The 27,962-nt window shown below is 45.2% G+C and overlaps 1 protein-coding gene across 1 annotated transcript in view; it reads right to left on the bottom strand.

The window, feature by feature from the left end:
* The window catches only part of ARHGEF37 (Rho guanine nucleotide exchange factor 37), a 138,060-nt gene that overhangs the window by 46,940 nt on the left and 63,158 nt on the right, over nt 1-27,962 (bottom strand). The window contains exons 4-6 of the mRNA XM_069764153.1: nt 10,361-10,565; nt 8,786-8,909; nt 8,549-8,693 (exon numbers count right to left, since the gene is read on the bottom strand). Of these exons, the coding sequence (XP_069620254.1) occupies nt 8,549-8,693; nt 8,786-8,909; nt 10,361-10,565 (474 nt within the window). The remainder of the gene's footprint in view (nt 1-8,548; nt 8,694-8,785; nt 8,910-10,360; nt 10,566-27,962) is intronic.

Genomic DNA, 27,962 nt, shown 5'->3' with positions numbered 1-27,962 from the left:
AGGGGTACACGGGCAGCAGTGGTCTGGTCAGTGGAAGTCTAGTGGAAGGAGTGACCGCAGACAGGCTTCCAAGGCCTAACATAACAAACTTGGGCTGGCTGTAGGCACTTTTAAATTGGTTCCAGGGGTACACGGGCAGCAGTGGTCTGGTCAGTGGAAGTCTAGTGGAAGGAGTGACCGCAGACAGGCTTCCAAGGCCTAACATAACAAAATTGGGCTGGCTGTAGGCACTTTAAATTGGTTCCAGGGGTACATGGGCAGCAGTGTATGGTCAGTGGAAGTCTAGTGGAAGGAGTGACGGCAGACAGTCTTCGAAGGCCTAACATAACAAAATTGGGCTGACTGTAGGCACTTTTAAATTGGTTCCAGGGTAACACGGCCAGCAGTGGCCTGGTCAGTGTAGTAGTTGTAGAAAGAAGGGACCGCAGACAGGCTTCGAAGGCCTAACATAACAAAAATGTCAAAACAATGGTATTGTCAGTGCCAGGCATTGAAGGATGTCAGCGCCTAGACTACACATTGGTGAAGCTGTGAGAGATAATTTTGCTAGTGGTAGAGCACTGTTTGAGCTGGGGGGGGGAACTGGCTTGTGGCCGGCGGTACAGGCACAGGGCCCCTCATATTACAACGGTGTGTCTGACGTTGGGTGCGCACCACCACCGCCAGAGACACTTTATTGTACTATGAGGGACCCAGTGGCAGTGCCGTCGACCAAAAGCGGCCACACCCACCTCTTCAGACAAACAGCACTCTCAAGGGTCCAAGCGCAAAGTGGCGATAGCACGGCCCCGTGTGGGGAGTTTGGCCATTTCGTGAGGTGGAAACATGTCGTATGCTGGACAATCAGGTGAAGAAAATTACGAGATTGGAAAAGTCATTCAGAATAGTCCACAGGCAAGACCTTTTCATAGGAAAGCTAGGTGTCAGCCGGGCAGGGTGGGGCAAAAGATTTTGAAATCCAGTTGTGGTTCATTTTAATGAAGGTTAGATCATCTACATTTTGGGTAGCCAGACGAGTCCTTTTTTCTGTTAGTATTGAACCTGCAGCACTGAATACTCTTTCTGATAGGACACTAGCTGCCGGGCAAGCAAGCTCCTGCAATGCATATTCTGCCAATTCTGGCCAGGTGTCTAATTTGGATGCCCAGTAATCAAATGGGAATGACGGTTGAGGGAGAACGTCGATAAGGGATGAAAAATAGTTTGTAACCATACTGGACAAATGTTGTCTCCTGTCACTTTGAATTGATGCTGCAGTACCTGTCCTGTCTGCGGTCATAGAAAAATCACTCCACAACCTGGTCAGAAAACCCCTCTGGCCAACGCCACTTCTGATTTCTGCCCCTCTAACACCTCTGGTCTGCTGGCCCCTGGAGCTCGTGTGAGAACGATCACGGGCGCTGTGTGCAGGGAATGCCAGAAGCAAACGGTCAACAAGAGTTGATTGTTTTGTTGCTAATATTAGTTCCAAGTTCTTATGTGGCATAATATTTTGCAATTTGCCTTTATAGCGAGGATCAAGGAGGCAGGCCAACCAGTAATCGTCATCGTTCATCATTTTTGTAATGCGTGTGTCCCTTTTGAGGATACGCAAGGCATAATCCGCCATGTGGGCCAAAGTTCCCGTTGTCAAATCTGCGGTTGTGCTTGGTTGAGGGGCAGTTGCAGGCAAATCTACGTCACTTGTGTCCCTCAAAAAACCAGAACCCGGCCTTGCCACGCCACCAATTTCCCGTGCCCCCGGGAAAGCTTCCTCATTAAAAATATACTCATCCCCATCATCCTCCTCATCCTCCACCTCCTCTTCGCCCGGTACCTCGTCATGTACACTGCCCTGACCAGACAATCGCTGACTGTCATCAAGGCTTTCCTCTTCCTCTGGTGCAGACGCCTGATCCTTTATGTGCGTCAAACTTTGCATCAGCAGACGCATTAGGGGGATGCTCATGCTTATTATGGCGTTGTCTGCACTAACCAGCCGTGTGCATTCCTCAAAACACTGAAGGACTTGACACATGTCTTGAATCTTCGACCACTGCACACCTGACAACTCCATGTCTGCCATCCTACTGCCTGCCCGTGTATGTGTATCCTCCCACAAAAACATAACAGCCCGCCTCTGTTCGCACAGTCTCTGAAGCATGTGCAGTGTTGAGTTCCACCTTGTTGCAACGTCTATGATTAGGCGATGCTGGGGAAGGTTCAAAGAACGCTGATAGGTCTGCATACGGCTGGAGTGTACAGGCGAACGGCGGATATGTGCGCAAAGTCCACGCACTTTGAGGAGCAGGTCGGATAACCCCGGATAACTTTTCAGGAAGCACTGCACCACCAGGTTTAAGGTGTGAGCCAGGCAAGGAATGTGTTTCAGTTGGGAAAGGGAGATGGCAGCCATGAAATTCCTTCCGTTATCACTCACTACCTTGCCTGCCTCAAGATCTACAGTGCCCAGCCACGACTGCGTTTCTTGCTGCAAGAACTCGGACAGAACTTCCGCGGTGTGTCTATTGTCGCCCAAACACTTCATAGCCAATACAGCCTGCTGACGTATGCCAGTAGCTGCCCCATAATGGGAGACCTGGTGTGCAACAGTGGCAGGTGCGGATGGAGTGTTTGTGCGACTGCGGTCTGTGGACGAGCTCTTGCTTCTGCAGGAGGACGAGGAGGAGGAGGAGGAGGAGGGGGTGCGAACGGCTACAGACAACTGTTTACTAGACCGTGGGCTAGGCAGAACTGTCCCAAACTTGCTGTCCCCTGTGGACCCTGAATCCACCACATTTACCCAGTGTGCCGTGATGGACACGTAACGTCCCTGGCCATGCCTACTGGTCCATGCATCTGTTGTCAGGTGCACCTTTGTGCTCACAGATTGCCTGAGTGCATGGACGATGCGCTCTTTAACATGCTGGTGGAGGGCTGGGATGGCTTTTCTGGAAAAAAAGTGTCGACTGGGTAGCTCGTAGCGTGGTACAGCGTAGTCCATCAGGTCTTTGAAAGCTTCGCTTTCAACTAACCGGTAGGGCATCATCTCTAACGAGATTAGTCTAGCTATGTGGGCGTTCAAACCCTGTGTACGCGGATGCGAGGCTAAGTACTTCCTTTTTCTAACCATAGTCTCATGTAGGGTGAGCTGGACTGGAGAGATGGAGATCGTGGAACTAGCGGGGGTGCCGGTGGACATGGCAGACTGAGAGACGGTGGGAGATGGTATTGTTGCCGCCGGTGCCCTAGATGCAGTGTTTCCTACTACGAAACTGGTGATTCCCTGACCCTGACTGCTTTGGCCTGGCAAAGATACCTGCACAGATACAGCAGGTGGTGCGCTAAATGGTGGTCCTACACTGCCGGAAGGGATGTTGCGTTGATGACTAGCTTCATTGGCCGAGGGTGCAACAACCTTAAGGGACGTTTGGTAGTTAGTCCAAGCTTTCAAATGCATGGTGGTTAAATGTCTATGCATGCAACTAGTATTGAGACTTTTCAGATTCTGACCTCTGCTTAAGGAAGTAGAACATTTTTGACAGATGACTTTGCGCTGATCAATTGGATGTTGTTTAAAAAAATGCCAGACTGCACTCTTTCTAGCATCGGATACCTTTTCAGGCATTGCAGACTGAGCTTTAACCGGATGGCCACGCTGTCCTCCACCAGGTTTTGGCTTTGCCACGCGTTTTGGGCAAGATAAGGGCCCGGCAGATGGAACCTGTGGCGATGTTGATGCCTGCTGCGGCCCCTCCTCCTCCTCTGCTTCAGAACTGCTGCCGCCTGCACCCTGTTCCCCCAATGGCTGCCAATCGGGGTCAAGAACTGGGTCATCTAATAACTCTTCTTGTACCTCCTGCGCAACTTCGTCTGTGTCACCGTGTCGTTCGGTGGTATAGCGTTCGTGATGGGGCAACATAGTCTCATCAGGGTCTGATTCTTGATCAGCACCCTGCGAGGGCAATGTTGTGGTCTGAGTCAAAGGACCAGCATAGTAGTCTGGCTGTGGCTGTGCGTCAGTGCACTCCATGTCAGATTCAATTTGTAATGGGCATGGACTGTTAACTGCTTCACTTTCTAAGCCAGGGACGGTATGTGTAAAGAGCTCCATGGAGTAACCCGTTGTGTCGCCTGCTGCATTCTTCTCTGTTGTTGTTTTTGCTGAAGAGGACAAGGAAGTGACTTGTCCCTGACCGTGAACATCCACTAACGACGCGCTGCTTTTACTTTTACCAGTTTCACGAGAGGAGGCAAAAGAGCTAGAGGCTGAGTCAGCAAGATAAGCCAAAACTTGCTCTTGCTGCTCCGGCTTTAAAAGCGGTTTTCCTAATCCCAGAAAAGGGAGCGTTCGAGGCCTTGTGTAGCCGGACGACGAACCTGGCTCCACAGCTCCAGACTTAGGTGCAATATTTTTTTCCCCACGACCACCTGATGCTCCACCACTACCACTACCCTCATTACCAGCTGACAATGAACGCCCCCGGCCACGACCTCTTCCACTAGACTTCCTCATTGTTTTAAAAACGTAACCAAACTAACGTTATTTGTTGCAGTCACACAACTTACACGGTGAGCTATAACTTCAGTATGATTTAGCTACCCCTTTACAGGTTGGTGAGACCACAGCGAAAATCAGGCCCAATGTTACACACTCTTTTTTTGGTGGCTGCAAATTAGAGAGATGCCCCACACGCAGGACTGTCACTGAAGCACAAATGTTAATATTAATGTCACACTATTATTTTTTTTTTATTTTTATTTTTTTCAGGAACACTTTAGAAACCCCCCCAAAAAAAAAAAATAGATTTTTGCAGGGAGAATTTAGAAAACAAATGTAACAAACTATATGCTTTCTATGGGCCACTGAGTGAGAGATGACGCACCCAGGAGTCAAGACTGGCACACAAGCAGAAAGGCCAATATTAATCTCCCACTGTTTTTTTTTTTTTTTTTTTCAGGGAGACTTTAGAAAAAAAAATAATAAAAAAAATATGATTTTATCAGGAAGAATTTAGAAACCAAATAAAATAAAATGATTTTTTCAGGGAGAATTTATAAAACAAATAAAACCAAAAATAGGCGTTCTATGGCCCACTGACTGAGAGATGACGCACACAGGAATCAGGAGTGGCACACAAGCCCAGAGGCCAATATTTTTCTACCAATGATTGATGGAGTTATTTTCTCTGGTAGATTTTGGAACCCAAATCAAGGAAAAAAAATATAGGCTTTCTATGGACCACAATTGGAGAGAGAGAGAGAGAGAGAGAGAGAGATATGGCACACCCAGGAGTCAAGACTGGCACACAAGCAGAAAGGCCAATATTAATCTCCCACTGTTTTTTTTGGTTGTTTTTTTTTTTTTTTTTTCAGGGAGACTTTAGAAAAAAAAAAAAATAAAAAAAATATGATTTTATCAGGAAGAATTTAGAAACCAAATAAAATAAAATGATTTTTTCAGGGAGAATTTAGAAAACAAATAAAACCAAAAATAGGCGTTCTATGGCCCACTGACTAAGAGAGAGAGAGAGAGATGGAACGCTTAGTACTGGCACACAAGCCCAAAGGGCAATATTAATCTCCCTTTTTTTTTCCAGGGAGAATTTCTAAAACCCCCCCAAAAAAAAAAATAGGCTTTCTATGGCCCACTATTTGTGAGAGAGATGGGACGCTCAGGACTGGCACAGATGGCACGCTCAGGACTGGCACAGAAGCCCAGAGGCCAATATTAATCTCCCTTTTTTTCTGGGAGAATTTATAAAACCAAAAAAATATTTAAATAGGCTTTCTATGGCCCACTATTTGTGAGAGAGATGGCACGCTCAGGACTGGCACAGATGGCACGCTCACAACTGGCACACAAGCCCAGAGGCCAATATTAATCTCCCTTTTTTCAGGGAAAATTTATAAAACCAAAAAAAAAATTAAATAGGCTTTCTATGGCCCACTATTTGTGAGAGAGATGGCACGCTCAGGACTGGCACAGATGGCACGCTCACAACTGGCACACAAGCCCAGAGGCCAATATTAATCTCCCTTTTTTCAGGGAAAATTTATAAAACCAAAAAAAAAATTAAATAGGCTTTCTATGGCCCACTATTTGTGAGAGAGATGGCACGCTCAGGACTGGCACAGATGGCACGCTCACAACTGGCACACAAGCCCAGAGGCCAATATTAATCTCCCTTTTTTCAGGTAAAATTTATAAAACCAAAAAAAAAATTAAATAGGCTTTCTATGGCCCACTATTTGTGAGAGAGATGGCACGCTCAGGACTGGCACAGATGGCACGCTCACAACTGGCACACAAGCCCAGAGGCCAATATTAATCTCCCTTTTTTTCAGGGAGAATTTATAAAACCAAAAAAAAAATTAAATAGGCTTTCTATGGCCCACTATTTGTGAGAGAGATGGCACGCTCAGGGCTGGCACAGATGGCACGCTCAGGACTGGCACACAAGCCCAGAGGCCAATATTAATCTCCCTTTTTTTCAGGGAGAATTTATAAAACCCCAAAAAAAATAAAATAGGCTTTCTATGGCCCACTATTTGTGAGAGAGATGGCACACTCAGGACTGGCACACAAGCCCAAAGGCCAATATTAATCTCCCACTGTATTTTTATCAGGGAGAATTTATACACCCCACAAAAAAAAATACAGAAAAATGAAAAGGCTTTCTATGGCCCACTATGTGAGAGAGATGGCACACACAGGGATGGCACTCTAGCAGAAATGCCAAATTGCCAATCTTAATCTCCCACCAAAAAAAAAAAAAAAAAAAAAAACAGGGAATGTCCTACAATTACTATCTCCCTGCCTGCAGTAATCTCAGCCAGGTATGGCAGGCAGCTACTATCTCCCTGCCTGCAGTAATCTCAGCCAGGTATGGCAGGCAGCAATAAGGAGTGGACTGATGCACAAATGAAATAAAAAGTGTGGACAAACAAAAAAGATAGCTGTGCAGAAAGGAAGGAACAAGAGGATTTGTGCTTTGAAAAAAGCAGTTGGTTTGCACAGCGGCGTACACACAGCAATGCAGCTATCAGGGAGCCTTCTAGGGCAGCCCAATGAGCTACAGCGCTGAGGGGAAAAAAAAAAAAAAAAAACTTCCACTGTCCCTGCACACCGAGGGTGGTGTTGGACAGTGCAAATCGCTGCAGCACAAGCGGTTTTGTGGTTAATGGACCCTGCCTAACGCTATCCCTGCTTCTGACAAAGCGGCAGCAACCTCTCCCTAAGCTCAGATCAGCAGCAGTAAGATGGCGGTCGGCGGGAACGCCTCTTTATAGCCCCTGTGACGTTGCAGACAGCAAGCCAATCACTGCAATGCCCTTCTCTAAGATGGTGGGGACCAGGACCTATGTCATCACGCTGCCCACACTCTGCGTTTACCTTCATTGGCTGAGAAATGGCGCTTTTCGCGTCATTGAAACGCGACTTTGGCACGAAAGTCGCGTACCGCATGGCCGACCCCGCACAGGGGTCGGATCGGGTTTCATGAAACCCCGACTTAGCCAAAAGTCGGCGACTTTTGAAAATGTTCGACCCGTTTCGCTCAACCCTAGTAACCAGGGTAAACATCGGGTTAGTAAGCGCGGCCCTGCACTTAGTAACCCGATATTTACCCTGGTTACCCGGGGACTTCGGCATCGTTGGTCGCTGGAAAGCTGTCTGTGTGACAGCTCTCCAGCGACCACACTACGACTTTCCAACGATCACGGCCAGGTCGTATCGCTGGTCGTGATCGTTGGAAAGTTGCTAAGTGTGACGGTACCTTTAGAGTATGGGAGCTGAGGTGCCATGATTCACACGGCCAGCAAAAGCCCCTTTGTTTTTGCAATACAAATACAATACAATACAAATACAGTTTGTCATTCTGTCAACTAAATCTAACTTTACTGCTGTTATATTTTCTCCTACAATTATATATTTATTCACACATGGATAGAGGATAACTTTTTTCTTTTGGGAATAATTCTGTTAGTAAATTGAGCAGTGCCTTATAGTATTTCACAGAAAAATACTGTGATTGTCTGTTAGTGTCACTTTGCAGGAAAGATCTGTTGAGAAGCAGCAATGCTTAAAGGAAATATGCCAGTTTTTACCGCAGAAGTCTTGTATTACCTAACAGGAGCCATCAGGTCACATAGTTTATGAATCCAGTAAAGTATTAAAGACTTACATGCTGTGGACAAAGAGCACCATGCGTGCTCGAAACGCGTTCAGCTAACTTATGGCTTCTTTTCTGGAATAGTTGTGCAGCTACTTGCAAGCAGCTTTTTCCGAATTTTAAATTTGTGGAAATAAACTTGATGACTTTTACTCCGGAGCTGGATTTTTTTCTTACTTACTCAGCAGAGGACGTTGGGCGGTGGCGTTTTCCTTGCTCGGATGTTCCTGTGGACTCTCATGGATTTGCTGATGGGGGTGAGCTGAAACTTAACTTTTCCACTGTACCAAATGAGGAGTACATGGTATACCCCATCATCAGACACAACACCTCTGCCTACATTATAAGGAACAGGCATACAACCAGAATGATACTTGAGCTGTAGATATACTCACGATTTGGAACTCAGTGCATCTCGGATTAGTTCAGCTACATGTATCCCTTGGTAGTGTTGCAGCAGCGATGTAGCTCTGCTATATGTATAACAATACACAGTGTACACAGTTTCCATATCTTTGCTGAATTCCTGAAATAGACTTCCTGAAAAAAAAAAAATCAGAATGGATGCGGAGAATGTCCATTAATTAATACGAGTTCTCCAATATATTGAAGGATTTCATTCTGCTACTTACCAATACGAGTAAGCTGGTTTGGCTGGTCATTTTCTGTTTGTTTCAGTTCACGCAGAAATGATTCATGGACTATAAGGATTTCATCCAGATTGGAGAAAAGACCTATCACATCGATATCAGGGATCTGACAGAACACAGACTTCATTATTTTCCATTTGTTTTGGAATAATTGGTCTAAACATGGAGCGTTACTTCTAGGGGAATTCCAACAAAAATTTACAAAGAAATATTTTTCTCTGTGTGTTAAAGAATAACAATCGCTGAGGACTCTTTCTGAAGACTCTCCTAAATCGTTTAAGTCAAAAATTTGTCATATACCTATGCATATACTTACATTTGTACACACATATCTATATTAAATTATCAATGATAACCTAATATTATGCTACAATCAGAGGTAAACAGGTTCTCCTTGAAGAGCCTAGCCTACAAATACGACATAATAAAGGTAGTTATATCTATCTCTTTAAAGGTTTTTGCCACCTAATCTAAGTGTAGCATAATTTAAGAGACCCTGAATCCAGTGATATGTCACTTACTGAGCTGCTTAGTGTAGTTTTCAAAAAATGTGCTTTATCAGCAGCAGATTATCATCAGAAGACTAGTTAACCTGCTGCCAGGTAGTCAAGCATATTCATGAGCTCTGTATAACTTGGACCCCACCAGTGACTGTCAGTTATGCACAGTATACAGAGAAAGCTGCCAATCAGTGGTGTAGGCTGGATTATACAGAGCTCAGCATTCAGAGAACTGCTAGATCCGCAGCGGATAAAACAGTTATTTTATCAGAATGTTAGAAGTAGCCCAGTAAATACTACATCACTGGAATCAGGGTATCTGCTCCTACATTATGCTGCTTGCAGTTGGGGGTAGTAAAAACCTGGTGACCGGTGGGCCTTGAAACATGACCAGGGCTAAATCCCAGGCTATAAACTCTTCTACAGATACAATGGCAACCTCTCTTAGGTGGTACATACAAGATAGTTTATTTGGTTCTGCAAGACATAACTTGCATAATATCAGAACTAAAATTCTTTACATTTCGTAGGACCATTCTGTAAAAGCAGGGAGATCAGTCATCAGTTATCAGAAATCAATGAATGGAATTCGAGCCACAATACACAGATTAAATCTATAAACTCCCATAGACTTCAGGGAACATTTCATAACAGAGCGAGACTGAGTGTTATGGACCTCTGGTTTTGATGAACTGAGTGGTCCAGATTCTCAAAACTAAAATGTTATCTCAGATATGTGAAAAGTCAACCAGAAGTGGAACGCTCTGTAATTCCATGTTGAATGAGCGGCTCCTTTAACAAATGGAGCATCACGTTAGTTATAATTGGTCATACACATTTGGCCAAACATGCTGATATCAATACATTAGATTGTCTAATGTATACAGGTCTCATGAATGTCCCTCCATAACAGATATCTAGAAAGCAAGGATCGGCCATTTTGGATGTGAACATGCCATATTTTTCATTACCAGAGATGTTGATTTCTCCGATTCCTGTTTCCTCACTGCAATAAATTTACAAGTTTAATATGAAGACAAAAGGGGAACACACACACCTTCTCCAGTTTAGGCTTAATTTCTGAAGTTAGAAGACGCAGATATGTAACATAAGACAATTCCGAGGAAATCAGCTCTTCAACAGCAGGTTGAACAATTCTCAAACCATCCACCTCATCGTATATAGGCTCTTCACAAGGTGAGATATTTTCATATATTCCATCACTTCCTGATGGATCGGGAGTATCCATGTCGTCAAAGGACCTGAAAAACAAACAAACCTCTAATTACAATATCAAAACATAAGGCAAGGTATATGTATCGTATGGTATTAAAAACAGCTAGAAAAAATGAATAATCATTATTAATAATAATAGAAATGTTTTAATTATGTGGCAAGTGGTCACTCATTTTATTTATCAGCATCAGACTATAGGGACTGAAGAAAAGTGCACATCACAATTTTTTAAAATATATAGAGAACCATAAACCATATTTTTGGGCTAAAAGACACACCTAGGTTTTAGAGGACGAAATTAGGAAAAAAAAATTGAAACAAAAATGTGGTCAATTCTGTACTTAATATCCCCTATCTTGGTATATATGGTCCCCTTATCCCCATCCTGATACACATGGCACCCTCATCCCTACCCTGGCAAGAATGATCGCCCTCATCACTATCGTAGTATGCAGGGCCCCCATCTCGTCCTAGTATGCAGGGCCCCCATCCCATCCTGGTATGCATGGCCCCATCCCTATCCTGGTATGCAGGGCCCACATCTCCTCCTAGTATACATGGCCCCATTCCTATTCTGGTATGATTGGCCAACACCCCATCCTGGTATGCATGGCCTCCATCTCGTCCTAGTATGCATGGCCCCATCCTTATCCTGGTATGCAGGGCCCACATCTCCTCCTAGTATACATGGCCCCATCCCTATTCTGGTATGATTGACCCCCACCCCCATCCTGGTATGCATGTGTAAGAGGGTGGTGCTGTTATGGACAGTAAGGAACACGCTGTCACTTTAAGAGACTGCACCCCCTTGTCTGGTGTGATGGAATGTTCTGCTTCTCCCCTGCAATAGACTGTGTGAATGAGCTGGACTGTGCAGAGGGTGGGGGTGGAGCCTGTACAGCGTTTGTGAGCTGAAGCTTCCGCAGAGAGAACTTTGTGCGGTTTTCTGCAAGAGAGGACCCACAGCCTGTAACAGAGTGGACTTGCGATAGTTGACAGACTTTTCTGGGTGCAGCGAGAGTGGCTGTCCTTTGTGAGTTTGAGAAGCCACGAAGATACCGAGAAAAGGATTTACAGTTTCCAGGAGCACCTCCAGGACCCAGAAACAAGGAGAAGACCACGTTTTACGGAGCTGGCAGAAAGCCGTGCGCACCACCGTACTAGACTGTTGGGGGCCCCTTGAGACTGGATCTGAGTCCCCAACATCACCGTGAGTTTGTTCCTGTTTTGTGCACGTTAGGGCCTAGTGTAGGCTTCAATAGTCAGTACACAGCAGCCGTGAGGCCTGCTTAGTAAAGGCCAGGGAGGTTATACATAGAATAGCATAATTATTTGCTTATTGTTTACATTTACTTGTGTGACGTATGTTGATTCTGTAATAGTTGGAGTACCGTGCTATTTTACGGACAAGCTAAATAATTAACTCTTGTAAATAATCTTTTGCCATTGCACACCCATGTTTGCATCTTCCTCATCCACTTCATTCCTTGCCTTCCAATAAGTCTACCCTTTGTTGTTTGCACCTCATCTTGTGTACGGTAGTCTTCCTGCACCGTGGTGGTCCCCGGCCATCGCTTCACATGGCCCCCATCTCATCCTAGTATGCATGGCTCCATCTTCATTCTGGTATGCAGGGCTCCCCATCTCCTCCTAGTATACATGGCTCCATCCTTATTCTGATATTATTGTCCCCACCCACATCCTGGTATGCAGGGCCCCCATCTCGCTCTAGTACACATGGCCCCATCCTTATCCTGGTATGCAGAGCCCACATCTCCTCCTAGTATACATGGCACCATCCCTATTCTGGTATGACTGGCCCCCACCCCCATCTTGCTATGCATGGCCCCATCAGAAAACATTTTAAAAAAAATTACATTTACCTTCCCAGCGCTCCCTCGCAGCATCCTGCTCTGGTGCCAGCAGCTGCATTATGCTTGTAAGCAGTGCATGGCAGAGATGTCATGCGCTGCTCACTAGCAGATCATACTTGCCGGAATACTCACTGCTCTGCACGCCGGGACTGTGCACGCAGAGAGCAGTGAGTATTCATTGCTCTTCAGTGGCGCGCACAGTGTCAGTATTTTATATTAGTATGTATAAGCCAAAATCAGGAGTGGAAGAATCAGAGGAAAAGTATAATAGAAACACGTCACCACTTCTGTATTTATCACCCACTCCTGGTTACGTAGCCTCAAACTGATAGCACTCAGATGACACATAGATGGCGTCCATGTACTCTTTTGTTTCACAGACCTACTAGGTGAGTTTGATAGGATCCAATATGGACACGCCTTGTTTGTGGACACTCAGTCTAGGAAAAAAACTCCTACTCCACACTGATGAGGGGCAAATACCCCAAAACAGCTGTCTGTGGATGGATACCATGTTTTGGCATAGGTGGTTTTCCTTTTTGGATGCTGCCCTTCCCGTGGTTGTTCCTTCCCGGTGAAAGACCTGGCTATTTATTGCTTGTGTTGAGAAAACACGTGATGGTGTCTCCGTGGCTTTTCTACATGCATTTGCATATTTCCCATAAGGGATGGAGGCAGTGTTCTGGATCACTGCGTTGAGAAACATGTGACGGTGTCTCCGCGGTGTTGGATGTTTTGATCTCCCTGAGGTCATTCATCCTTATGTTTATAGGAAAAAAAAACAGACATGTGAACAGCCCCACAGACTATAATGAGTACATGTTATACAAAAGTGAGGGTCAAAAGAAACCCATAGACTATATATCCTTTAAAATATTTTTTCTTTCAATAATTAAAATAATGTAAAAAAATAACGCTTCCTGATGAAGACATATCAAAACGTGCATTGGGGCGGCGGAGACACTAACAAGCAACATTACATACTTATAAGTACAGGTGCTTCTCACATAATTAGAATATCATCAAAAAGTTAAGTTATTTCAGTTCTTCAATACAAAAAGTTAAACTTATATATTAGATAGATCACTCTCTTTGTAATGACTCTTTCAAGTATTTATTTCTGTTAATGTTGATGATTATGGCTTACAGCCAATGAAATCCCCATAGTCATTATCTCAGTAAATTAGAATACTTTATAATACCAGCCTGAAAAATGATTTTAAAATCTGAACTGTTGGCCTACTGAAATGCATGTTCAGTAAGTACTCTCAATACTTAGTCAGGGCTCCTTTTGCATCAATTACTGCATCAATACGGCGTGGCATGGAGGCAAAAAGCCTGTGGCACTGCTGAGGTGTTATGGAAGCCCAGGTTTTTTTGATGGTAGCCTTCGGCTCGTCTGCATTGTTGGGTCTGGTGTCTCTCATCTCCCTCTTGACAATACCTCATAGATTCTCTATCAGGTAAAGGTCAGGAAAGTTTGCTGGCCAATCAAGCACAGTGATACTGTTAGTTTTAAACCAGGTATTGGTATTTTTGGCAGTGTGGACAGGTGCCAAGTCCTGCTGGAGATTTAAATTTCCATTTGCAAAAAGCTTGTCGGCAGAGGGAAGCATGAAGTGCTCTAAAATTTCATGGCAGACGGCTGCGCTGACTTTGGTCTTGATAAAACACAGTGGACCAACATCAGCAGATGACATAGCTCCCCAAACCATCACTGATTGTGGAAACTTCATACTAGACCTCAAGCAGCTTGGATTGTGTGCACCTCCACTCTTCCTCCAGACTCTGAGACCTTGATTTCCAAATGAAATGCAAAATTTACTTTCATCTGAAAACAACACCTTGGACCACTGATCAATAGTCCAGTTCTTTTTCTCCGTGGCCCAGGTAAGACGCTTATGGCGTTGCATATTGGCCAGGAGTGGCTTGACACAAGGAATGCGACACTTATAGCCCATGTCCTGAATATATCTGTGTGTTGGCTCTTGAAGCAATGACTCCAGCAGCAGTCCACTTCTTGTGAATCTCCCCCAAATTTTTTAATGGCCTTTTCTAAACAAATCTTTCAAGGCTGAGGTTATCCAGATTCCTTTTGCACCTTTTTCTACCACACTTTCTCCTTCCACTCAACTTTCCATTAATATGCTTGGATACAGCACTCAACAACAATCCTCTCACCAAACAGGTAACCACCCATTGTGAATGTTGACTAAAGTACTTTAAAGGTTAAGCACAGGTACAAATATTGTAAAAAATATTTTTCACTGCCTATAGCTCCTTTTTTCTCCTGTGTGGTGAGGAGCAGTACCCGCAGCTATCCATATCCATCCCACGAGCGCCGCTACTCCATACACTAGTGTTTTTTGTTAATTATTCTAATTTACTAAGATAATGACTTTTGGGTTTTCATTGGCTGCAAGCCATAATCATCAACATTAACAGAAATAAACACTTGAAGTGGATCACTCTGTAATGGCTATATAATATAGGAGTTTCACTTTTTGTATTGAAGAACATACATACATATACGTATATTATATATATATATATATATATATATATATATATATATATATATATATATATATATATATATATATATATATATATATATATATACATATATACATATATACATATATATATATATATATATATATATATATATATATACATATATACACACACACACACACACACACACATATATACACATCCCTGAGGAAGGAATACGCTATATTCCGAAACGCGTAGGAAAGGAAAAGTGGACTTCCTGCGCTATCCGTAGCCAGTCACGTGTGTTTCCACGTGATCGTGACGTCACGTAAGGTCTTGCATCTGCACCTAGCGGCTGAATCTACTAGCGCTCCTCCGTCCTGTGAAGTGGGTGAATGCATGGTGCTCTTGCCACCGGCCGGGGCAGCACCTGCAACACACCCACGTGAACACTCACCTGTGGACTCTACTATAAAGGACACCGGGACCGCACAAAAAGATCTATCCATGAAAGTTCCGGACACTATTGGGTACATATCATAAGGTAACACCGGACGTTCCTGCATTAATGAGGAATTAGCTATCTGTGCACTATTACCTGATTTGTGCTACATATATCGACTGTGTTTTTCCGCATAGGGGTTCATGCATTTACGTATACCAACTAGTTTGGTTTCTATTTTATTGTTATTTTGTTATTTTATTGATATTGAATGGGTATATATATATTTTTTTTTTTTCATTATCCCTATCTTAATAGTTCACAGACACTTAGTCTGTGAGGTTATGGAGTAAGAGGATCCAGCGCAGATAATTTGTTTTTATGTTTAGTACAGTTATAGATACAGGAGAGTGGCTCTGTATTTTTTCTGCTGCAGGACTCTGTGAAATCTGAAGCGCTACTGGTACCTTTGTTGTCATATATACACATACTCTGTGGGTTTCATATGACCATCACTTTTGTGTGCCATTTTATGAGTTCTTTTCCCAAAAATCTGTTTCCTTTCATACGGGTAATTCTGTCATATAATGGGTACATGTCCTATCTGTGAAAAACAACGATGGAACATGTACATGAATGAGGTCTGATTGAGAAAGTGATATGTAAGTGGCCTCCTTGTTCACATGCAACTTCCTCTTAGGCAACGTTCACATGGCCGCTGAATTTTTTGGACCACTTAATCCTCAAAATTGAGGCTGTGACTGGCTATGTGTATAGATCTATATGGGATCTGCCCACTATTTAGATGCCCTAGTTTGGTATATAAATCGGTCCAGACTAAAGCATGCTGTGATTTTTTTCACATAGATCAAAAACACGCCATGTAAATTACAGGATAAGTTATGAATATGTTAGATATATCTGGATTAAATCGATTTAAAGTGTTAAATTTTGTTGCACTGCCATATATGAGAGAATGTCTATGCTTTGTTAATGTCTCCTTGAACCATTTTGAAGCTGTGAGACATGGAGTACCCAGGGCTGTAAACTATTAAGGCCGAGATTATTTTGATAATCATGTCATTTCTTTCTGTCTCTTTAAGGGAAACATATTTAAGGGGTGTGGATCTTGCTGCTCTGCAACATATGTGACACATGGTCACGTTTAGGGTTGAGCGACCTTGACCTTTTTAGAGTCGAGCCGTGTTTCGCGAAACCCGACTATCTTAGAAGTCGAGTCGAGTGGAATCGGCCGATTATCGCGAAAAGTCGGGTATCGCCCGAAACACGAAACCCAATGCAAGTCAATGGGGGAGCATAGTCGGCAGTGAGTGGAGGCCAGGAAAACACCTACACTGCCCATTTTAATGGCAAAAACATCCATTCTTGTTAAAGAAGCTTGTCAATCGTAATTTACCTTATAATAATTGGAAGGCATTTGAAATTGGGGGTCATTTGGCTAAAGTTGTGGGGGGTAGGGCTGGTTCAAGTAATTAGTGGGCCCAGTAAATCTGGACCACGTCACGGCAGTGGAGCAGGGAGAGGTAAGTTTTTCAACTTTGCAAGTGCTGTGATCCTGAGCAAGCAGGGGGGGCCCACTCGTTGGCATTGGCACAGGCACAGGGCCCCTCAAAGTACAGCGGTGTGTTTGCACGGCGGGGTCGCCTCCCATCGGCAGCAACACTTTTGCGTACTATGAGAGGCCCTGTGCCAGTGACGTCGCCAACTAGTATTCCTCCCCCCACCTGATGAAGGAACCTGCACTTTCATCTGCACCTTCCTCTTTGTGCCCGTGTAAGGTGGTATGGTATGTGGGAAGAGGAACCTGACTTTCAGCAGGGTCACAATCTTGCTGTGTAGCGTGCACGGGGAATTTTGCGTTATGGGTCAATGTACCAGCAGACTCATCTATCACTGGCTGGGCAATGGGCAGGATGAGGAGGAAACACAGATATAGGCCCAAAGAATAAAGTTGGCTAAATGCAGTTCAAAATTGGTAACACAGGACTAACCAGGGGGCATTGCAGTGGAGGACAACTGGAATGAGAGGCTGACACAGAGAGTAGGCCCAAATCAGTAAGTAGTCGAAATGCAGTTCAAAATTGGCAACCGTAGTAAACAGGCGGCACAGCTTTGTTCAGTGGAGGAGAACAGCAAGGAGTGGCAGACACCGATAGTAGGCCCCAACCCAACTAGTAGGCCAAATGCAGTCCAACATTAACAACTACTTAACGAGAGCCTGAAAATGGAATTTCAGGACAGGAAACCAGGAGAACAGCAAGGAGTGGCAGACACCGATAGTAGGCCCCAAACCAACTAGTACGCCAAATGCAGTTGTTCCGTTTAACCACAATTTAATGAGAGCCTGAAGATAGAAGTTCAGGAAAGGCAACCTGGAGAACACCTTGGAGTGTAACACACCATCTCTCTACACCCCATACCCAATTTGTAGGCCTAATGCAGCGTAGTTTCCAACAACTACTAAACGAGAGCCAGAAGATCGAAGCTCAGGAAAGGCAACCTGGAGAACACCTTGGAGTGGAACACACCATCTCTCTACACCCCATACCCAATTTGTAGGCCTAATGCAGTGTAGTTTCCAAGAACTACTAAACGAGAGCCGGAAGATCGAAGCTCAGGAAAGGCAACCTGGAGAACACCTTGGAGTGGAACACACCATCTCTCTACACCCCATACCCAATTTGTAGGCCTAATGCAGTGTAGTTTCCAAGAACTACTAAACGAGAGCCGGAAGATCGAAGCTCAGGAAAGGCAACCTGTAGAACACCTTGGAGTGGAACACACCATCTCTCTACACCCCATACCCAATTTGTAGGCCTAATGCAGTGTAGTTTCCAAGAACTACTAAACGAGAGCCGGAAGATCGGAGCTCAGGAAAGGTAACCTGGAGAACACCTTGGAGTGGAACACACCATCTCTCTACACCCCATACCCAATTTGTAGGCCTAATGCAGTGTAGTTTCCAAGAACTACTAAACGAGAGCCGGAAGATCGAAGCTCAGGAAAGGCAACCTGTAGAACACCTTGGAGTGGAACACACCATCTCTCTACACCCCATACCCAATTTGTAGGCCTAATGCAGTGTAGTTTCCAAGAACTACTAAACGAGAGCCGGAAGATCGGAGCTCAGGAAAGGTAACCTGGAGAACACCTTGGAGTGGAACACACCATCTCTCTACACCCCATACCCAATTTGTAGGCCTAATGCAGTGTAGTTTCCAAGAACTACTAAACGAGAGCCGGAAGATCGGAGCTCAGGAAAGGTAACCTGGAGAACACCTTGGAGTGGAACACACCATCTCTCTACACCCCATACCCAATTTGTAGGCCTAATGCAGTGTAGTTTCCAAGAACTACTAAACGAGAGCCGGAAGATCGAAGCTCAGGAAAGGCAACCTGGAGAACACCTTGGAGTGGAACACACCATCTCTCTACACCCCATACCCAATTTGTAGGCCTAATGCAGTGTAGTTTTCTACAACTACTAAACGAGAGTCGGAAGACCGAAGCAATGTGGACGAAACCTGGGGAACACCTTGGAGTGGAACACACCATCTCTCTACACCCCATACCCAATTTGTAGGCGTAATGCAGCGTAGTTTCCAACAACTACTAAACGAGAGCCGGAAGATCGAAGCTCAGGAAAGGCAACCTGGAGAACACCTTGGAGTGGAACACACCATCTCTCTACACCCCATACCCAATTTGTAGGCCTAATGCAGTGTAGTTTCCAACAACTACTAAACGAGAGCATTAAGATCGAAGCAATGGCGAGGAAACCTGGGGCACACCTTGGGTAGGCAGACACTGTTAGTAGGCCCTACCAAAGTTGTACCCCCAATGCAGTTTTAAAATTCCTAGAGGCTGAACACAAGACTATTGACGCTCAGCTTTTTTCAAAGGAACACAGCTGAATTGAGTGGCGCAGACAGACACAGGTAGTAGGACTTAAGCTGCAGTGAGCCACATTTTTGGGTTAAAAAAGTTACAGGGGTACACAAGCAGCAGTGCTCTGGGCAGTGGAGGACAATTTCAATAGTGGACCGCAGACAGACTTTGTACGCCTACTATTAAAAAAAAGGATGCTCTATGCAATTAAAAATAGGTTCCAGGGGTCCACGGGCAGCAGTGGTGTGGTCAGTGGACGAGTATTGGAAGGAGGGACCGCAGACAGGCGTAGTAGGCCTAACATAACAAAATTAGGCTGTAGACACTGTAAAATTGGTTCCAGGGGTACACGGGCAGCAGTGGTGTGGTCAGTGGAGGCATAGTGGAAGGAGTGACCGCAGACAGGCTTCGAAGGCCTAACATAATAACACATTGCTGTTGGCAATTTTAAATTGGTTCCAGGGGAACACGGGCAGCAGTGGCCTGGTCACTGTAGTAGTAGTAGAAAGAACGGACCGCAGACAGGCATCGAAGGCCTAAAATAAAAAAATTGGGCTGGCTGTAGGCAATTTTAAATTGGTTCCAGGGGTACACGGGCAGCAGTGGTGTGGTAAGTGGAGGCCTAGTGGAAGGAGTGACCGCAGACAGGCCTCGAAGGCCTAAAATAAAAAAATTGGGCTGGCTGTAGGCAATTTTAAATTGGTTCCAGGGGTACACGGGCAGCAGTGGTGTGGTCAGTGGAGGCATATTGTAAGGAGTGACCGCAGACAGGCATCGAAGGCCTAAAATAATAACACATGGCTGTAGGCAATTTTAAATTGGTTCCAGGGGTACACGGGCAGCAGTGGTGTGGTCAGTGGAGGCCGAGTGGAAGGAGTGACCGCAGACAGGCATCAAAGGCCTAAAATAATAACACATGGCTGTAGGCAATTTTAAATTTGTTCCAGGGGTACACGGGCAGCAGTGGTGTGGTCAGTGGAGGCCTAGTGGAAGGAGTGACCGCAGACAGGCATCGAAGGCCTAAAATAATAACACATGGCTGTAGGCAATTTTAAATTGGTTCCAGGGGTACACGGGCAGCAGTGGTGTGGTCAGTGGAGGCATAGTGGAAGGAGTGACCGCAGACAGGCATCGAAGGCCTAAAATAATAACACATGGCTGTAGGCAATTTTAAATTGGTTCCAGTGGTACACGGGCAGCAGTGGTGTGGTCAGTGGAGGCCTAGTGGAAGGAGTGACCGCAGACAGGCATCGAAGGCCTAAAATAATAACACATGGCTGTAGGCAATTTTAAATTGGTTCCAGGGGTACACGGGCAGCAGTGGTGTGGTCAGTGGAGGCCTAGTGGAAGGAGTGACCGCAGACAGGCATCGAAGGCCTAAAATAATAACACATGGCTGTAGGCAATTTTAAATTGGTTCCAGGGGTACACGGGCAGCAGTGGTGTGGTCAGTGGAGGCATAGTGGAAGGAGTGACAGCAGACAGGCTTCGAAGGCCTAACATAACAAAAATGTCAATACAATGGTATTGTCAGTGGCAGGCATTGAAGGATGTCAGCGCATAGACTAAACATTGGTGGAGCTGTGAGATAATTTTGCAAGTGGTAGAGCACTGTTTGAGCTGGGGGGGGGGAACTGTCTTGTGGCCGGCGGTACAGGCCCAGGGCCCCTCATATTACAACGCTGTGTCTGACGTTGGGTGCGCACCACCACCGCCAGAGACACTTTATTGTACTAGGAGGGACCCAGTGGCAGTGCCGTCGACCAAAAGCGGGCACACCCACCTCTTCAGACAAACAGCACTCTCACGGGTGCTGTCGCCAAGTGTCGATACCACGGCCCCGTGTGGGGAGTTTGGCCATTTAGTGAGGTGTAAACATGTCGTATGCTGGACAATCAGGTGCAGAAAATTACGAGATTGGGAAAGGCATTCAGAATAGTCCACAGGCAAGACCTTTTCATAGGAAAGCTAGGTGTCAGCCGGGCAAGGTGGGGCAAAAGATTTCGAAATCCAGTTGTGGTTCATTTTAATGAAGGTTAGATCATCTACATTTTGGGTAGCCAGACGAGTCCTTTTTTCTGTTAGTATTGAACCTGCAGCACTGAATACTCTTTCTGATAGGACACTAGCTGCCGGGCAAGCAAGCTCCTGCAATGCATATTCTGCCAATTCTGGCCAGGTGTCTAATTTTGATGCCCAGTAATCAAATGGGAATGACGGTTGAGGGAGAACATCGATAAGGGATGAAAAATAGTTTGTAACCATACTGGACAAATGTTGTCTCCTGTCACTTTGAATTGATGCTGCAGTACCTGTCCTGTCTGCGGTCATAGCAAAATCACTCCACAACCTGGTCAGAAAACCCCTCTGGCCAACGCCACTTCTGATTTCTGCCCCTCTAACTCCTCTGGTCTGCTGGCCCCTGCAGCTCGTGTGAGAACGATCACGGGCGCTGTGTGCAGGGAATGCCAGAAGCAAACGGTCAACAAGAGTTGATTGTTTGGTTGCTAATATTAGTTCCAAGTTCTCATGTGGCATTATATTTTGCAATTTGCCTTTATAGCGAGGATCAAGGAGGCAGACCAACCAGTAATCGTCATCGTTCATCATTTTAGTTATGCGTGTGTCCCTTTTGAGGATACGTAAGGCATAATCCGCCATGTGGGCCAAAGTTCCAGTTCTCAAATCTGCGGTTGTGCTTGGTTGAGGGGCAGTTTCAGGCAAATCCACGTCACTTGTGTCCCTCCAAAAACCAGAACCCGGCCTTGCCGCGCCACCAATTTCCAGTGGCCCCGGAAAAGCTTCCTCATTAAAAATATAATCATCCCCATCATCCTCCTCCTCTTCGCCCACTACCTCGTCCTGTACACTGCCCTGGCCAGACAATGGCTGACTGTCATCAAGGCTTTCCTCTTCCTCAGCTGCAGACGCCTGATCCTTTATGTGCGTCAAACTTTGCATCAGCAGACGCATTAGGGGGATGCTCATGCTTATTATGGCGTTGTCTGCACTAACCAACCGTGTGCATTCCTCAAAACACTGAAGGACTTGACACATGTCTTGAATCTTCGACCACTGCACACCTGACAACTCCATGTCTGCCATCCTACTGCCTGCCCGTGTATGTGTATCCTCCCACAAAAACATAACAGCCCGCCTCTGTTCGCACAGTCTCTGAAGCATGTGCAGTGTTGAGTTCCACCTTGTTGCAACGTCTATGATTAGGCGATGCTGGGGAAGGTTCAAAGAACGCTGATAGGTCTGCATACGGCTGGAGTGTACGGGCGAACGGCGGATATGTGAGCAAAGTCCACGCACTTTGAGGAGCAGGTCGGATAACCCCGGATAACTTTTCAGGAAGCACTGCACCACCAGGTTTAAGGTGTGAGCCAGGCAAGGAATGTGTTTCAGTTGGGAAAGGGAGATGGCAGCCATGAAATTCCTTCCGTTATCACTCACTACCTTGCCTGCCTCAAGATCTACAGTGCCCAGCCACGACTGCGTTTCTTTCTGCAAGAACTCGGACAGAACTTCCGCGGTGTGTCTGTTGTTGCCCAAACACTTCATTGCCAATACAGCCTGCTGACGTTTGCCAGTAGCTGCCCCATAATGGGAGACCTGGTGTACAACAGTGGCAGCTGCGGATGGAGTGGTTGTGCGACTGCGGTCTGTGGACGAGCTCTCGCTTCTGCAGGAGGACGAAGAGGAGGAGGAGGGGGTGCGAACGGCTACAGCCAACTGTTTCCTAGACCGTGGGCTAGGCAGAACTGTCCCAAACTTGCTGTCCCCTGTGGACCCTGCATCCACAACATTCACCCAGTGTGCCGTGATGGACACGTAACGTCCCTGGCCATGCCTACTGGTCCATGCATCTGTTGTCAGGTGCACCTTTGTGCTCACAGATTGCCTGAGTGCATGGACGATGCGCTCTTTAACATGCTGGTGGAGGGCTGGGATGGCTTTTCTGGAAAAAAGTGTCGACTGGGTAGCTCGTAGCGTGGTACAGCGTAGTCCATCAGGGCTTTGAAAGCTTCGCTTTCAACTAACCGGTAGGGCATCATCTCTAACGAGATTAGTCTAGCTATGTGGGCGTTCAAACCCTGTGTACGCGGATGCGAGGCTAAGTACTTCCTTTTTCTAACCATAGTCTCATGTAGGGTGAGCTGGACTGGAGAGCTGGAGATCGTGGAACTAGCGGGGGTGCCGGTGGACATGGCAGACTGAGAGACGGTGGGAGATGGTATTGTTGCCGCCGGTGCCCTAGATGCAGTGTTTCCTACTACGAAACTGGTGATTCCCTGACCCTGACTGCTTTGGCCTGGCAAAGAAACCTGCACAGATACTGCAGGTGGTGCGGAAAATGGTGGCCCTACACTGCCGGAAGGGATGTTGCGTTGCTGACTAGCTTCATTGGCCGAGGGTGCTACAACCTTAAGGGACGTTTGGTAGTTAGTCCAGGCTTGCAAATGCATGGTGGTTAAATGTCTATGCATGCAACTTGTATTGAGACTTTTCAGATTCTGTCCTCTGCTTAAGGTAGTTGAACATTTTTGACAGATGACTTTGCGCTGATCAATTGGATGTTGTTTAAAAAAATGCCAGACTGCACTCTTTCTAGCATCGGATACCTTTTCAGGCATTGCAGACTGAGCTTTAACCGGATGGCCACGCTGTCCTCCAACAGGTTTTGGCTTTGCCACGCGTTTTGGGCAAGATACGGGCCCGGCAGATGGAACCTGTTGCGATGTTGATGCCTGCTGCGGCCCCTCCTCCTCCGCTTCAGAACTGCTGCCGCCTGCACCCTGTTCCCCCAATGGCTGCCAATCGGGGTCAAGAACTGGGTCATCTATTACCTCTTCTTGTAGCTCGTGTGCAACTTCGTCTGTGTCACCGTGTCGGTCGGTGGTATAGCGTTCGTGATGGGGCAACATAGTCTCATCAGGGTCTGATTCTTGATCATTACCCTGCGAGGGCAATGTTGTGGTCTGGGTCAAAGGACCAGCATAGTAGTCTGGCTGTGGCTGTGCATCAGTGCACTCCATGTCAGATTCAACTTCTAATGGGCATGGACTGTTAACTGCTTCACTTTGTAAGCCAGGGACGGTATGTGTAAAGAGCTCCATGGAGTAACCCGTTGTGTCGCCTGCTGCATTCTTCTCTGTTGTTGTTTTTGCTGAAGAGGACAAGGAAGCGACTTGTCCCTGACCGTGAACATCCACTAACGACGCGCTGCTTTGACATTTACCAGTTTCACGAGAGGAGGCAAAAGAGCTAAAGGCTGAGTCAGCAAGATAAGCCAAAACTTGCTCTTGCTGCTCCGGCTTTAAAAGCGGTTTTCCTACTCCCAGAAAAGGGAGCGTTCGAGGCCTTGTGTAGCCAGACGACGAACCTGGCTCCACAGCTCCAGACTTAGGTGCAATATTTTTTTTCCCACGACCAGCTGATGCTCCACCACTACCACTACCCTCATTACCAGCTGACAATGAACGCCCCCGGCCACGACCTCTTCCACCAGACTTCCTCATTGTTTTAAAAACGTAAACAAACTAACGGTATTTGTTGCTGTCACACAACTTACACGGTGAGCTATAACTTCAGTATGATTTAGCTACCCCTTTATAGGTGAGTGAGACCACAACGAAAATCAGGCACAATGTTACACACTCTGTTGTTGGTGGCAACAAATGAGAGAGATGCCACACACGCAGGACTGTCACTGAAGCACAAATGTAAATATTAATCTCCCACTGATTTGATTTTTTTTTTTTTTTCAGGGAGACTTTAGGAAAAAAAAATAATAGAATGAAATGATTTTTTCAGGAAGAATTTAGAAACCAAATAAAATAAAATGATTTTTTCAGGGAGAATTTAGAAAACAAAACAAAAAAAGGCTTTCTATGGGCCACTGAGTGAGAGATGACGCACACAGGAGTCAGGAGTGGCACACAAGCCCAGAGGCCAATATTTATCTCCCACTGATTGATGTAGTGATTTTTTCAGGTAGATTTTGGAACCCAAATCAAGCTAAAAAAATAATAGGCTTTCTATGGCCCACAATTGGAGAGAGAGAGAGAGAGAGAGATGGCACACCCAGGAGTCAAGACTGGCACACAAGCAGAAAGGGCAATATTAATCTCCCACTGATTTGTTTTTGTTTGTTTTTTTTTCAGGGAGACTTTAGGAAAAAAAAATAATAGAATAAAATGATTTTTTCAGGAAGAATTTAGAAACCAAATAAAATAAAATGATTTTTTCAGGGAGAATTTAGAAAACAAATAAAACAAAAAAAGGCTTTCTATGGCCCACAATTGGAGAGAGAGAGAGAGAGATGGCACACCCAGGAGTCAAGACTGGCACACAAGCAGAAAGGGCAATATTAATCTCCCACTGATTTGTTTTTGTTTGTTTTTTTTTCAGGGAGACTTTAGGAAAAAAAAAAAATAGAATAAAATGATTTTTTCAGGAAGAATTTAGAAACCAAATAAAATAAAATGATTTTTTCAGGGAGAATTTAGAAAACAAATAAAACAAAAAAAGGCTTTCTATGGCCCACTGAGTGAGAGATGACGCACACAGGAGTCAGGAGTGGCACACAAGCCCAGAGGCCAATATTTATCTCCCACTGATTGATGTAGTGATTTTTTCAGGTAGAATTTAGAACCCAAATCAACCAAAAACATAAATAGGCTTTCTATGGCCCACTATTTGTGAGAGAGATGGCACGCTCAGGACTGGCACACAAGCCCAGAGGCCAATATTAATCTCCCACTTTTTTTTTTTTTGTTCCAGGGAAAATTTATAAACCCAATAAAAAAATAAAATAAATAGGCTTTCTATGGCCCACTATCTGAGAGAGAGAGATGGCACGCTTAGGACTGGCACACAAGCCCAAAGGCCAATATTAATCTCCCTTTTTTTTTTTCAGGGAGAATTTATAAAACCAAAAAAAATAAATAAATAGGCTTTCTATGGCCCACTATTTGTGAGAGAGATGGCACGCTCAGGACTGGCACACAAGCACAGAGGCCAATATTAATCTACCACTTTTTTTTTTTTGTTCCAGGGAAAATTTATAAACCCAATAAAAAAAAAATAATAAATAGGCTTTCTATGGCCCACTATCTGAGAGAGAGAGATGGCATGCTTAGGACTGGCACACAAGCCCAAAGGCCAATATTAATCTCCCACTGATTGATTTATTGATTTTTTCAGGTAGAATTTAGAACCCAAATCAAGCAAAAAAATAAATAGGCTTTCTATGGCCCACTGAGTGAGAGATGGCACACACAGGGATGGCACTCTAGCAGAAATGTCAATCTTAATCTCCCACAAAAAAAAAAAAAAAAAAACAGGGAGTGTCCAACAATTACTATCTCCCTGCAGTAATCTCAGCCAGGTATGGCAGGCAGCAATAAGGAGTGGACTGATGCACAAATTAAATAAAAAGTGTGGACAAACAAAAAAGATAGCTGTGCAGAAAGGAAGGAACAAGAGGATTTGTGCTTTGAAAAAAGCAGTTGGTTTGCACAGCGGCGTACACACAGCAATGCAGCTATCAGGGAGCCTTCTAGGGCAGCCCAATGAGCTACAGCGCTGAGGGGGAAAAAAAAAAAAAATGTAGCTTCCACTGTCCCTGCACACCGAAGGTGGTGTTGGGCAGTGGAAATCGCTACAGCACAAGCGGTTTGGTGGTTAATGGACCCTGCCTAACGCTATCCCTGCTTCTGACGAAGCGGCAGCAACCTCTCCCTAAGCTCAGATCAGCAGCAGTAACATGGCAGTCAGCGGGAACGCCCCTTTATAGCCCCTGTGACGCCGCAGACAGCAAGCCAATCACTGCAATGCCCTTCTCTTAGATGGTGGGGACCAGGACCTATGTCATCACGCTGCCCACACTCTGCGTTTACCTTCATTGGCTGAGAAATGGCGCTTTTTGCGTCATTGAAACGCGACTTTGGCGCGAAAGTCGCGTACCGCATGGCCGACCCCGCACAGGGGTCGGATCGGGTTTCATGAAACCCGACTTTGCCAAAAGTCGGCAACTTTTGAAAATGAACGACCCGTTTCGCTCAACCCTGGTCACGTTCACTATATATGTTTAGGTTTCTGCAGTGTGGACTTTGTGGGCACTCAGAAGTCGTCAGTCGTATGACCATTGGTGTGCACGATACGTGGAAAGCACCTATTCTGATGTGAAGTGCTGGGGCTCTACAGTATGTCCATTATGGGCTTACTGTGCTTTTGAATTGCTGCACACCTTAAATACTTATATACAGTGGGGGAAATAAGTATTTGATCCCTTGCTGATTTTGTAAGTTTGCCCACTGACAAATACACGAACAGTCTATAATTTTAAGGGTAGGTTAATTTTAACATTGAGGGACAGACTATCAGAAATAAATTCCCAAAAAAAAAAAAATCACATTGTATAAATTATATAATTTTATTAGCATTTTGCAGTGAGAAATAAGTATTTGATCCCTCTGGCAAACAAGACTTAATACCAATTATTATTATTATTAATTTTTGAGATTACTCATGTAATCACAATGCTGACGTCACTTGCATTGGTGTTATGTGCTCATGTGGAGCTGCAGAAACCGAAGATTTAGTGTAATGGAGGGAAGATTTAGTGTGGGGGTAGAGTTAGTGTGTGGTTGGGGGGAGATTTAGTGTGAGCAGATTTTGTGTGTGGTTGG

Source organism: Ranitomeya imitator, chromosome 4 (assembly GCF_032444005.1).
Source record: "Ranitomeya imitator isolate aRanImi1 chromosome 4, aRanImi1.pri, whole genome shotgun sequence".
Taxonomy (NCBI): Eukaryota; Metazoa; Chordata; class Amphibia; order Anura; family Dendrobatidae; genus Ranitomeya; species Ranitomeya imitator.
The sequence above is the reverse complement of the archived record's forward strand: the minus strand, read 5'-3'. Positions and strand labels throughout refer to the sequence as shown.